Raw genomic sequence first — 13,527 nt, 5'->3', positions numbered from 1 at the left:
CAGAATTTTCTAAAAAGCAATTGCAGCAGCACTCAGCCACAGGGAAAAACTGTAAAAGTCCCTGATGCTTTCTGTTAACTTTACATTCAGACAGCTTTGTTCACAAATAGAACTGACCTCTTAATTAAAATGTTTAAGAAATAAAATCCGGGAAAGTTTATTGGTACACTATGGCAAATGCATTCGCTGGGAAATAAACAGGACTCTGATCACTTTTACTTACATACAGACATTTCAGAAGTGGCTGAGGAGATGGTTTTCAGTCTGCAGCTACCAGAGGGACTCATTGTGGTTTAGGCGTTGGATCCTGCTCCCACTGAAATTTACAGCTGGATTCCCACCAACGTCACGAGGAAGAAGAGCAAGAGGGAGTACTTCCTATCAATAATATCAGCTTTTTCACACCACGATGGCTAACCTAGAGCTTCCCTGGCTACCATAATCACATTTCAATAGCTCAACCACAGTAACAAAAACCCCTTTCCAGCTCTTTGAAGACTGGCAGAGCAGGCAAACTCACAGAGGTGGAGGTCAGCTCTGCATCCAGGGGCAGCCCGAGCTGAGACTCAAAATTGGTTGTCCCCTCACCTCTGTCCCCACCAGTCAGGGCATTATCTGCTGGAATCTCCCCAGTTTTTTTCCTACCAGCATCCATAAAACTTTCTTTTTGCTTTGATGAAGAATGAAAACCAGACGTGCGAATTCTGGCTTTTTCATGAGAAAATCTTCCATTGCCATTTCCTGCCAATCCCCCTTGTTGCCTTATTAACACATACCTATTTCAGGGGCACAGGCTGCCTTCAGAGTCGTGGAAGTGTAGGTAAGAATTGTGGAGCAAGGGAACAGCATGCAACGCAACAAGAATTTAGATAAGATGAAAAATTGGACTATGAGCATTTGTACAAATGTGTTTCTGTAGTGTATATATGATGATTTCTGCAGAACAGAGGGTATTTCCAAAAAAAAATCTCCAGTTCTGGAGATTATCCAGAAGGGAAAACCAGGAGAAAGTGAAGAAAGGAGGAGACAAAAATAAGAGATTTATTAAAGAAAGGGACCTTTAAAAATACAATGGTGGGGCAGGCTGTAGTGAAATTTAAACACCAGCCTGCAGTAAACTCCATGTAACAGGATCCCTGAGCAGAGCGCGGCTCTGAGGGAGGTTTCAGCTCCCCTTTCCAGGCCTATCTCTTCAGCCTTGCTTCTGTCACATAAACGAACTGAAACGAACATATGTTTTTAGGTTTGTTTCTGAAATAACCGGAGCAAAGCAGAAACACTGCACTGCCCACACCAGGCTCCCCCCACCCTCCTCGGGGAAAAGAGGAGAGAAAAACCATGCGTGTTCGCCACACCAGATGAAGTGCTATGGAGACGAGGATTTTTACTGAAGGGAGTCAAAGAAATGGTCCTGCTGGGTGCCAGCTGGGCACGCCAAGGCTCTCAGTCCAGCCTTGTGGCATCCCCCAGGCACGTATCAGCCCCACCAGTAGGTGAACCACATCCATGGGGCTCCAGGTGCCAAGGAGCTGCTTCTGTCCTTCAAAGGATGCTAAAGCAGCCTGGGGGGTGCCCTGATGGGCTCCTTATTAAAGAGAAAAGGTCCTGCAGTTTTAACTTCAATAACCACTAAAAAAATGTATAGAAGTAGAGACATGGATAGATCTGACAAGGAACAAGCACAGGCAGGGGGTTAAGGGTGGATGAAACCAGCCACTTCCCAGAGAGACAAGGGACAGCAAAAAGAGCACACACACACAGTCCATTTTGCTTGATCCCAACAAAAGCAATTCCTGTTTCAAAATCAAAACATGAAGGAAATCATCACAATGAAGACATCTAGTCCTAAAAGCCACTCCTTACCATAATTCATTCTGCACTGAGCAAACACTGTAACCTCAGGGGTGTTCGCTTTATTTCCAGGTTTGTAGCCCAAGGGACAAGTTTGTGACATGGGAAGAGGGGGTGAGCCCAAGGCTCTGACAGCCGCCAGCCTTTTAGTCCCAGTCTGCCTTTCTCTGAGCTGCGTACAAGTCAAAGCAAATCCTATGCCCCAGCATCAATGTTTTCCTGTAGTTTCTGTACATATTTATCATATTGTTGCAAGTAGACAGTTACCTATGAAAGCCAACTATAACAGCATCTACATCACTTGTCTCCTTTCTGCCTTAAACAATGAGCCCCACAGGGGCCAAAAAAAAAAAAAAAAAAACATTTTACACCCATGTCTACAATAAGCAGAACAATATATGTGAAATGTTACCTTGTCTTTTCATGCCACGTCAGTGAAATCAGACATACAGACTATTCAATGATTTTTATTACACTGACAAAGGTATTGTCTCACCTCTCAGTTTGGAGACTTGGTAGTTTTCAGGAAGGACTATCTGAAAGACACATCATCAAAGTGGAAGGAGAACTCAAAACTTCCTATCTAAAATGTCACTTAATGAGAATACAAGTAAGATTTAAAATACACCTATACATTAAACACACTAGAAAAAATAACTTTCCATTTTAGAACATTTTTTGTTGCCTTCCCACAAGAGCATGCGCACAACTTGAATTGCTGTCAGCGTACGGGGCCAGCATCAGAAGAGCTTACATAGCTACTTTTTTTCAAAATGATTAAAAGTTTCAGGATCAAACACTTCAAAGGTGCTTTGCCAACAACAGAAAAAAATTACTTTGCAAAATTTCAAAAAGCTTAATTTGGCAATGTTTCTTTAATTGGTTTTAAAACGCTTAATAAAACGTTAATGATACGGTCCTACCCTAGGGCCACTGTTAATCCATTGTGGCTATGACAGACACTAAGTAACTTGTGGGATCTAGAAAAGAACATTTTGTCCATTATTTCCCCACCTATTAATGTTTACTAAAGTAATTACAGAAGATTTAATAGATCTTCTCAGAAAAAAGAAGTTGCTGCAAGCTCCCCTTTCTTGTTATGACAGGCAGGCCATGAGCTCCTCTGGGTTCCATCCCCAGCTTTTCCTCCCCCCGCTTTTCCACTCTTACGCAAACGAGGAATTGCTTGCCTGCCTCCATTTCCTAACCTGAAATTGGACTGCTACCACTCGATTTGCAGAGATGCTGCACAAGTCCTTGGAGAGAGGAGGCTTTCGAGCCCAGGGCGGCGTGCTGCTTCCCCACACGAGATGGCACAAGGCATGGGAATGTGGTAGAGCGAAAGGACAGACCTTTAATAAAAGGCAGATAACTCAAGCCTAAGCTTGAATAAACCTGACAATGAGGTTCAAATGAGCAAGCTAGCCTGGAAGACTGGCGATAGGCTGGCAGTGCTTGGCAGAATATGATAAGCGTGTTACACAATGCACCTAGAGATTTCCCAATTTTCCAATGTACATGTGAACATTAAAAATTGAACTGCAACACAGGAAAAGAAAAGCAGAAAATGAAAAAAAAAAGTGGGTTTGGGTTTGGTTTGGTTTGGTTTTTACCTGCACTGCAAAGCAGACAAAAGGAATGGTTGTTCTCAGCTGAGAGGACAAACCCTTGTGGTCAGTGAGTGGCACCTTGGTGATAAACACAGAACGAGAAAGTGAACACAGCTGTAAGTCCAGCCAGCCCAGATAAAACTCATACGTACATACAGGGACACTCTTCCCCAGCTGCCCAGATGGGCCACTTCAGCACACAAAAGTTATTCTGGCATGCCAGCTGCAGGAAAAAGCTAGCCCACACAAAACCTAGTCTCTCCAGTCCTTCACAGCACTCTGGCACACTTTAAAAAGCACACAGTTAGACTGAAATGCATCAGTGGGCTGCCTGGAAGCCTACTCTTCTAAATTCCCCATTTCTTCCTACTCACAGGAGGCACCAGCAAAGCCTACAATGCTGCCTATTCCTAAGGCGTTCACAGGAAATACCTGCAAGCAAAGAAACCAGCAGGCTGTCAGGCCTTACCTGCAGGGGTCTCTTTCCAAACCAACAGCTTCCTCCTCCTGAGGTTGGCGCTGGCCCAGGTGAGATGTACTTCAGAGGGAGAGCCACCACCGTAGGGACCTGAGGCTGTAAGTGCTGTGATCAATGGGGACTGGACACTTTGGCAGCCTCATCTCCAAGCCTGCATTGCTTTCACCCTTTGGAACAGCACAAGATGGGGAAAAAAGCCTGCAAGTGCTTATATCCTGCTATTTTATCTCGACACCTTTTGCCAGGTGTTATGCCATGGAAAAATTTTGTTCATTTTAGCACGCTGCCCCAGTTGCAACAAAGGTGCCTGTGTGGCTCTGCTGCAATTAGTCAGACGTGTCTGCTTATTGCTGGAGGCAAGGAAAGAAGCAACATGCCAGCGAGACTCTTAAAGCAGGTAACACAGAAAACATCTGTTTGTTCATCACAAGGAAGTAAAATGAGAGCTCATCAGAGCTGAACTGAAAAGACCTAACGTGCAGCCCTAAGGTGGACCCAAGAGAAATGTGTTAGGTTACCTGCAAGGTAAACCAAGGAGACGGCTGGAAGAGTAGTGCAGCACAGAGATAAGGGGAGCCCCTAACCCAGCTCTGTATGAAGAGGAGGCAAGGAAAACCTCAAGTTGGAGGCAAGGAAAACCTCATGTTAAGATCTGATGATGCTTCTTATCTGATGGTAAGATCTCATGCTTGTCCCAAGAGCATGATTTGAAATAAATGACTCAAGTGGAGACAAGGTCCTCTCAGTGAGTCACCTGCAATGAATCAGGAGCAAAGCAAAGCAAAACAAACAAAACAATAACAAAACCACAACCTCCCCCCCCCCCAAAAAAAAAAAAAAAAAAAACAACTTTAGCCACTTGATATAGGCATGAACTTCTTCCCGCTGTGGCTATTGCTCTTTTTGATAAAGAAGAGACCTGACAGGGAAGAAGCTACCACCGCTCCCCCAGCCCTTGGCCTCTGTCAGCAGGAGGGTCTGTGAGGCACAGCCACATCTTCTCCTGCAGCTCCTTCTACGAAGGCTTATTCAGAGCTGGGTGCAATGCACGAAGTATTTTCCACCAGCATCAGGTGGGTGGCATACTGGAAATCCTCAAGACAGGGCTTGGATTTGCAGGATACCAAAGGGAAGATCGTTATATCGGGCAGGATCAAATAGCCAGCCAGACTAAATGAGGTGAGATATGAGGACGCTTACTTAGGGCCAAAGGTTAATGCCTCCCCACATGACGAGGGCTGGTATCTGAAGAATCCAGAGGCCACCATGCAGATATTGACCTTTGCCTGGGGAGCTGAGAGATGGTGCTCACCGGCTTCAGGGTCATGCAAGTGCTGCAGCAGAGACAGTCTGGAGCAGAAACTGAGATACTGTTGCTAGAAGAAAGTGATAGCATCAGTAAACAGACCTGGGAAAAAATAAGCTGTCTCTGGCTTGATTCATGGCGAGCCCTGCTAGCTGAACTCAAGCACAGGGACAGAGCCTGAAAGACTGCAGGCTCACGAGACGGCGCCTCCACATAAATGACGCTGGAGGACTAGAAGGATTACCTTTCCAGAGGATCAGAAGGATTACCTTTGCAAACAGAGCACCTCTTTCCCTCCCCTGACAGCTCCCAGACCCCAGAGGGTGATGCTCTGCCAAACCAACCCAAAGGGGACCAGGCGGGGATGTCAAGCCATCCTGCATGGCCACTGCCTCTTTCATTCACGCTCGTAGACCATCCCCCGGGCTCCACGCCAGCTCCGAGGGGAACGGGGACAAACCAGGATGGCCGTGGTGGGAACAGCCCCCGGGAAGCCCCCGTGCCTGGCCGGGTGCAAGCACAGCCCTGCAGTCACTGGGAGCAGCCAGAGGATAATGCATAGCAGCTGCTGGCATTCCTCGTGTGCCCTGGGCGCAATCAAGCCCAGCAGTTGACTGACTTTTCCAGCGTTACTGAGAGCAATGGAACAGCGTCAAGGATACCTAGGAATTTCCCTTTTATCACAGCTGTAGCCACAGCGCGTTTATAGGAAGCAGAAGGGATCAGTGGCCCAGCCATCAAGTATTTTCCTAATTCTCTCCACAGCACAAGTGGTAGGCACATTTTCTCCCTCTCCTCGTGCTCTCCTTACAGATCCAGCAAGCACAAGTGCTGTACCAGTGCTGGAAAAATGGGGCCAGCTGAGGTTTTTGGAGGTTATGCATTGCTTTCTGGGTCTTGCAGTGAAAAGTTTCAGCAAAAGCACACGTGTATTACACTGCCAGTACTACAGAGCTGTAAGTCAGACACCATTTGAAAGAAAACTTCAGGGCTCCAAGGCAGGACTTATCCAAACCAAATCCTTCACAGACATAAAAATTATTTAAATAAACCAGAACAAGTCACTTAAGTATTTCATTGTTTGCGAAGTAGTTTATATGCAACAGTGGGAGGCAGAGGAAAAGTGTTTGCATAGAAACTCCTAAGAAAGCCCATTATATGGCACTTCCCAACAAACCCCAGGCTGTTATCCCAGCTGTAATCAGTCTCATTGTGCAACAAACACGATCAAAGGGAAAAGATCGTGAATGCTCCCATACGAGAAAACACTTGGCCACTGAGCAAGGAAATTACCCGGGCAATATAAGGTATCGCTCATCTCGCTGGCTGTCCTTGAGAACTAGACCATGGCATACAGGAAGATAAAAACAAGCTGAGAATATGGAATTAGTAGATGCTGAACTTTTTTTTTTTTTTTCCAGATAGAAAGCATTTTCCAGCTCAGTTTAGACCATTTGTTTCCATACTTAAAAAAAAAAAAAAAAAAAAAAAAAAAAAGTGGTAAGAAAAAAAATCTCATTTCATTTCTAGTTCACCTACAAAACACTATACAGACATTTCTTAGAGTTAAGAAGAGAGATTGGAAGTTTCTCTTTATATGTATTAGTTAATCATATTTAGTGAGGTAAAGGGAAAAGAAATATTGGTCTTGACACGTGCTACTAAAACCTCTAAGCTAAATAGTTGTAAATATACATTATAAATAGATATCCCACAAGCACAATGGATGCATGTTACTTTATATGAGCTATTAAAGGACTAGCCTGAAAATATGCAGACTTTAAGACCATGTTTTAAGAAATTCTAACCAAAAACACATGCAGAGTATGCATTGTAGCAGATAATTGCACATCGTGAAGCACAGCTCATACAGAAAATAGAAACGGTGTAGCAACATGCATTTTTTGTCTAATAGAGAAGCCCGTCTATTATAAAAACACTTCCCAGTTTCCTTCTAAGAAAGCTAACTTTTTAGGCACTACAGGTCACTAACCTCTAGAAACTCACTAATCTAATCTGCATTGTGTAAACACACACGAATTTACAAGATCCAAGAGAATGCTATTTTTAACATCTTCCCTTGTCCAAAACATCAGCTTGCTAAAAAAAGAAAAAGGAACGGCAGCCCACAAATCTCAGAAAAAAAACACAAAACCCAAATGCTCGTCCTCTTCAGTCAACAATTCTTTCTCATTTCCATCTTTCATCTCCCGAAATCTAGGGAGGCTGTATTTTTTTTTCCCAGGATACTCAGCAATTCAGTGCAAAATGAGAAAAGGGGTGATCTCTTTCCTTTAAAAGACTGCTGACAAACTTCGTTTGGCTAAAGGGGACATTAAGCACTTTCTTTAGCTGAGATTTCTGCTGTTTTTAACAGGAAGAAACCTCAGCTGTCTGATCTACTTTTCCTTTAAGATCTTGTATGAAATCATTACCTGTTGCGTGTATGTACAGGGGAACAAAAGCATTTAAGTATAAGCTGCTGCTTTTCAAAACCCCGTTCTTTACTGGTCTGAGATGACTAATGGAGCTATAAAACTGCACCATCAATCCAGGAATCATGAATATACCTTAGTTGCCTTTTTAAGGTGTTTTTGTGTGCTTTACAAGCCTTGCTGGAGGCTTCGAACTTGTGCCGATAGGATGGTAATTCTCATTACTTGCTGCTAAAGCCAGGCTGAAACCTCATTGTTTTTGTTTCCTAGAGAAAGAGCTAAGATCACATCTGCGTTTTATAAAAGCTCCTGAATAGTTGCTGATCAACAACAACCAGCAGCCAAAGCTTTGCCTCCAGAAACTTGCATTGTTTTTCAGTTGGAGTTGCTAGATACAGCGTCCTCGTAAAAAGTCTGGTTAAGTCATTTAAGCCCTGAAACCGAGAACTATACTTCCCTGAACAGCTAGCATTAATTGTTACTAATGAGAATTATATCCAAAGGATTCTGGACTGCATTGTTCAGCTTCCTTTGTTCTTTAAAGGATACTCATCATTGAGCTAAAATCCACCAGTACTTCTTCTAGGTTTTGTGCAATGAAGCTATTTCAAGCTAGTAACTCAGACATAAACGGGGGAAAAAAAATACATTTTCCTATCTGTTTCCCGGGTTTTATTATAAGATCTGTGCAGGCATTAAAACAGTAGGGCAGGGAGCCGGAGCTGCGATGGGAATTAAGAAGTTGCATGTGTAAAAGCATTCACGCTACTCGCTATTGGCCAGGGCTGGGGGAGGACTCATAAACCTCGCTGCGATTTCTCCAACCAGCACATGGGCTGAATTTTACAAGGACCGGGCTCGCAGTGAACCAGAAGAGAGGCAGCTGATGCCTGCTGCCCGGGGGCTGCCGGAAACCCCCACCGCACCGAGTGCCGGGGGCTCGCAGTGCAGGGGGCCCTGGGGCTGCCGGGCTCTCCTGGCAGACCACTTTTCCTGACCGTTCCTAGAAGCTGGAGTTGTTCTCCTGCCCCAGCTCAGTTTTCTGTGAATTACAGCAAGTCCATCAGCCCCCCTTTCCCAGCTGTTGGGGCTCCTTGCACTTTTTCATGTACAGGCACCACAGGCACAGTTTGGGGTCACACACAGCTCAGTGCATGCACAGCTCTGATGCCGGAGCAGATGATCCAGCTGGTTGTGCCCTTGGGCACCCCAAGGAAAATGAGCAAGTGGTGCCATAAATCCCCCACAAACTGCTGGGTTAGGGGGAATGATTGGAAAAGTGTTCAGGTGGGCTTGGAGTGTGGGAGCTCAGGGGTAGGAACCAGCCACAGGGCAGCGGGGCCTCTTCACGGGAAACCAGCTGGGGACTGGGGATGGAGGGGTCCCCAAATGCCCTCTGCCACCTTAGACTTTACTCACAGCACTTCCATCTCGCTCCATGCTGGTCCCTGTTGGAAGCAGGGCAGAAGTAGGTCTATAGCTAAGTGCTGTGGCAGACTGTTCCGCACGCTGGCATCGACTTGTCCTCCCCCAAACACACGGTACACATACACATGGCTGTCACAGAGAGGGGAGATAAGAGCTTCTCCTGCAGCAAGCACATTGCAGCCAGTTATGCTGGGAAGGCATGGAGGAGGTCACTGGGTTCCCTTCCTCCCTATCCCGTGGGAACCCCTGCACTCCCAGGTACCCGCAGCTTATGATAACGTGGGATGGGGTTCAGCAGGTCCGAGCTGCCTACAGTGCCCACAGGCAGGCTGCAGTTTGTCCCAGCTTTGCTCCCCAAGATGATAACTTGGCCACCATAAAGCTAGATCTTCGCAGTACGTTGTGCAGGTGGTCAGAAAAGCCTTGGCCGTGCTCAGTTCACTCCCCAAGGAGCACTTTACACCACGTTGTGCTCTCCTTGTCCTACAGCACTGCACATGCTATCTAGCAGGGATCTAGTGGGTTTGCACTTAGTCACGAGCTGCTTGGTAGGCTCCTACCAGCAAAAGCAGCAATTTTTCCATCTCCACTGGAGACTCTTGGATGTGTCCAACCTGTAACACTGATCTAAAAGGCTCTCTTAGCATGGTGTTCTCCAGGCAGATCTCCAGTGTTAACAGTCACTACCTTTTCCCCCAAATGCAAACTAGCACCTACCTATTGATTTCAAGAACCCTGCGAAGAAAGCTTACGTGATGGATCCATGAAACCCTCGTTGAATTGCAGACCTGCTGAACACTCACAGAAAGCTAGGTGTGGTATTACAAGAGTGAAAATAACCTCCCAGGTGAAGGATATTGCTATGGCCAAGATATAATCTCTGAGGGCTTATCTTCAGGTGGAACTAGGAAGATATGGAAAGCCATACATTTCAAAATGGGATGGGGAGAGCTCAGCACAGCACAGCTGCAGGACACAAAGTAGCCGGCTCAGGACAGGGAAGATCTTTGCAGCGTGGAGCAAAAGCTGAGCTCCGGGTGGATTGGGAGTCAGAAAGGACAGCAAGAGCTGTGGGTTGGATTTCACAAGGAGCATTGTCCCCTTCAGGGAGAGCAGCAATAGGAAACGCATACATTTTTTTCCACCATGGTGCAGAATTAGACTGCGAGGAACTGTAATTTGGGACTCACACTGAGGCAGGGGAACAATTCACCACCCTGCCGGCTGGGATTTTCTTCATTCCTCCCTGCCCCTAAAACACCAGTCACCAACCTGCGGGCAGGAGGGGAGCCCCCACCCGGGGCAGACACCAAGCGAGCCCCACTCCTTTTAAAACCAGCCTCACCCCTCCGCGGGAAAACTCCCCAAACCCGCGATCCCAAAGCCAGGGAAGCCTCGGGGAGCCCCCGACCCCCTTGGGCGCGGGCGGCTCCGCGCTCAGCGGCGCACCCCGAGTTTCCCACGGAGCAGCCGCTGCCCGGCGCGACCCGGAGGGGCCGAGCCGTGCCTTGCCGAGCCGTGCCAAGCCAAGCCGTGCCAAGCCGAGCCGTGCCTTGCCGAGCCGGGGCGGTGCGCGGGGGCCGCCGGTGTCCGCGGAGCCGGGGCGGGGCGCGGGGCGGTGCGGAGCGGGGCGCGGTGCGGGGCTGCGACGGGCACACGTGGTGGCTCAGCCCCCCAAAAAGGCTTCTCCCGGCCGGCGGCAGCGGCCACTTCGGAGCTCGGCCCCCGGAGGTGGGTCGGGGCGCAGGGGGCTGGCTGCGGAGCGGCGCCGCCCGGCCGTGCAGGGAGCCCTACCTGGCGGCACGATGAACCTGACGGCCGAGAGCCACCGCGTCCCGCTGAGCGACGGGAACAGCATCCCGCTGCTGGGGCTGGGCACCTACGCCGACCCCCAGAAAGTAAGTCCGGGTCCCGGGGCAGGTGGGGAGCTGCCCTCCTGCTCCTTTCCTCTCCTCCCTCCCGCGCCCGGCTTGCCTTTTGCTCCTTTCCGCGCAAACTTTAAAGGAGGGAAAAAAAAAAAAAAAAAAGGAAAAAAAAGCCCGACTTCTGTTAAGAGCACCGGCAACGCGCAGAGGAGGAAAGGTGGGAAGAAGGGGAGAAATATCCCAAAATCCCGCCGATCCCAAAATCCTTGCGCCGCGCGCCTCACCTCCCGCACCGCCGCCGAGCTCCGCGCTTGGGGGCGCACGGGGAAGGGGCTGGGGGCCGGGGACCCCCGGGGGCGCCGCGGGCAGCGGGAGGGGGGCAGCCCCCGGAGAGCATCGGGTCCTCGTAGCGGGTCCCCGAGCCCCCTTCCCGGGCGGGGGCGCCGCGTTTCGGCTCCCCCGGGCTGGCCCCGCTGCCCCCGGCGCTGATAAGACGAGGGATTTCGGACCGTCTCGCAGCTGGCCCCGCCACTTTCCAAGGAATGTTCCTGAAACAAAGACCCAAATTCCTGCATCCTGATTCCTGCGGCTCCCACAGCTGACTGCCAGCGGCCAAACCACTCTCAAATACTCTGCATCCCTCGGTTTTGTGCGTCCCGGGCAGGCATCCCAGCTAACTGTGGCACTTTTCTGCTGCGTCAAGGCCGTGGAAGCACACCTGATGCTCCTTCCCTCCGCACACCTGGGAGCACAAAGGCAATTCCCTAGCAGCTACCTTTCATTCTCCTAAGCAGACCGATCTTTCAGCAGCTCTTTTGTGTTTGCTTGTTCGAAGGGAAGCGAAAGACGTAGCGTTGCCAGCCCCCTTCTTGTGTAATAGTATCAGAGTTGAGATGCAATGTTGCATGCATGACTCTGCATACCACGAGGTATTTAAAAATACCTTTTTTTTTCCTTTTTTAAGAAAATTCTTGATTGAAGCCATTTAACAACTGCTAAATGTGGCATATTAATGTCAAAGAAGACCCTCAAGAAACGCTGCTGCAGGCAGTGGATGAGTGATGCAGAAGGGGTGTGAGAAATCCCCAGAGCTGCCGGTATCCTCGCTTAGCAGCGCCGGTTCACACAGGGAGAATCAGTGGGAATCTGCAATTTCAGAGGCTGGGCACCGTCCCCCACATCACTAGAGTTTCTGGAGATATTTTTAGCTAGTGATGTTCCTTGAATAAGGGTTGGCGAAACAAAATTAAACTCTCTAACACGAGCTTTAATGTACCACAGCCGAACGTTGCATAATTCGGTGACAAAACAGTTCCGAGCAAACTTGGAGCCGCTCTTTGCAGTTCTGCCTGCCGTGCCCCCAGCCCTTGGGTTGCTAACAAAGGGGTAGCCCAGCCTCACCGTGCTTCCCACCCACAGCCTGGGTGAGCTGTGGCATTATTTAGCTAAAGCTGGCTGCTCGGAGTGGTAGGAATCTGCCTGAGCCCAGCCGGGAAGCAAAGGGATTCCCCATCTAGGGGCAGCCTTCTTGGCTAAGAGTAACCCTGCTAAGAGTTCACTCTGCAGAAGGTCCGATGTCCTGAAAGCACCACGGCCGCAGTCCCGCTCCTTCTGCCCCAGCCCTGCAAAATCCCATGTCTTCCTTTGCCTGCCTGCGGGTCAGAGCGACGGCGAGCCCTCTCTGTGGAGCTCGTCCAGCAGTCATCAATCATTTTTAGGTGCTGGTGTTTTCCAGCCGAATCAGCCCCTGCGAACTGGCTTTCTGCGTGTGCCTCCTTTGTTTTCTGGGGACAGGACAATGCAGACATGGCTTTGCTATGGCAACCCAAATTGAGAGCAATTGGGACCCCTGCATAAGGACACCCTCCGTGGGGATGAGTGGATGAGTGCGTGTCCCAGCCACCCATTCACACTCCCCCCACATGTCTGTAGGTGTTTGATTCTCTGAGCTGTCTCCCTTGCACATGATAAACGTGTTAGAAAGTTGTGAGCAGGAGGAGGAGCTGAGAAGAGGTAGCACGAAGCACTGAGAAGTCCCTTGCAGAAGTCTCCTTTTCTCAGGAGACCAGGTGAAACACTACATGTTGATCCGGAGGCGCTGCAGCCCTGTGCTAGGATTAGGACAGTGTGTTTGAGTCGGGGAACATGCCAGGGAGGGCAGCTGGGGAAACGTGGTAGCAGGGCACTGCTGGATTTGTTGCAGGATTGTTTGCAGCTGCTGGTTGGTGATGGGGCAGGGCAGTTAAATGGGTCACGGCTTAGAGCTTGTCCATCCCAAAAAGGCTGCTTTGCCAACGGGAGGACGGGGGGCTTCTGTTAAGGTCTTGCCATGGCAGCGAAGTGTGGCTGAGCTGGGACAAGCTGCTCTGCTGAGTGCTGACTTGTGCCTGGCGCACCTTCCACCGGGATGCCTGGCAAGGTTTCCATCCTGTTCCTCTTGCCTAGAGAGTTGAAAGGGATTGTGGCAACAAGGGACAGTTTCAAGGTTTACCTTAGCGAGCAAGGCTATAAACTAGCACTGACATGTTTCCCTTAAAGCAGTTAGCTGTAGCCT

The 13,527-nt window shown here is 48.9% G+C and overlaps 1 protein-coding gene and 1 long non-coding RNA gene across 7 annotated transcripts in view; one reads left to right on the top strand and one right to left on the bottom strand.

The window, feature by feature from the left end:
* LOC137845918 (uncharacterized) overlaps window positions 1–12,167 on the bottom strand; it is a 29,663-nt gene extending 17,496 nt beyond the window's left edge. For 2 of the 6 annotated variants that reach the window (XR_011090319.1, XR_011090330.1), the window contains exons 1-2: window positions 3,465–10,568; window positions 224–3,203 (exon numbers count right to left, since the gene is read on the bottom strand). This is a non-coding gene — a long non-coding RNA (uncharacterized lncRNA). Of the gene's footprint in view, window positions 1–223; window positions 3,204–3,464; window positions 10,569–11,257 lie in introns of those variants that run through there. The other 4 variants (XR_011090320.1, XR_011090322.1, XR_011090325.1 and 1 more) reach the window with 4 other exon arrangements.
* The window catches only part of AKR1D1 (aldo-keto reductase family 1 member D1), a 33,681-nt gene continuing 30,924 nt past the window's right edge, over window positions 10,771–13,527 (top strand). Inside the window, exon 1 of the mRNA XM_068663444.1 lies at window positions 10,771–11,006. Coding sequence (XP_068519545.1) covers window positions 10,914–11,006 — 93 coding nt within the window. The 5' untranslated portion in view covers window positions 10,771–10,913. The remainder of the gene's footprint in view (window positions 11,007–13,527) is intronic.

Source organism: Anas acuta, chromosome 1 (genome assembly GCF_963932015.1).
Source record: "Anas acuta chromosome 1, bAnaAcu1.1, whole genome shotgun sequence".
Classification (NCBI taxonomy): Eukaryota; Metazoa; Chordata; class Aves; order Anseriformes; family Anatidae; genus Anas; species Anas acuta.
Note: the sequence above shows the minus strand (reverse complement) of the source record. Positions and strands in the feature narration are given on the sequence as shown.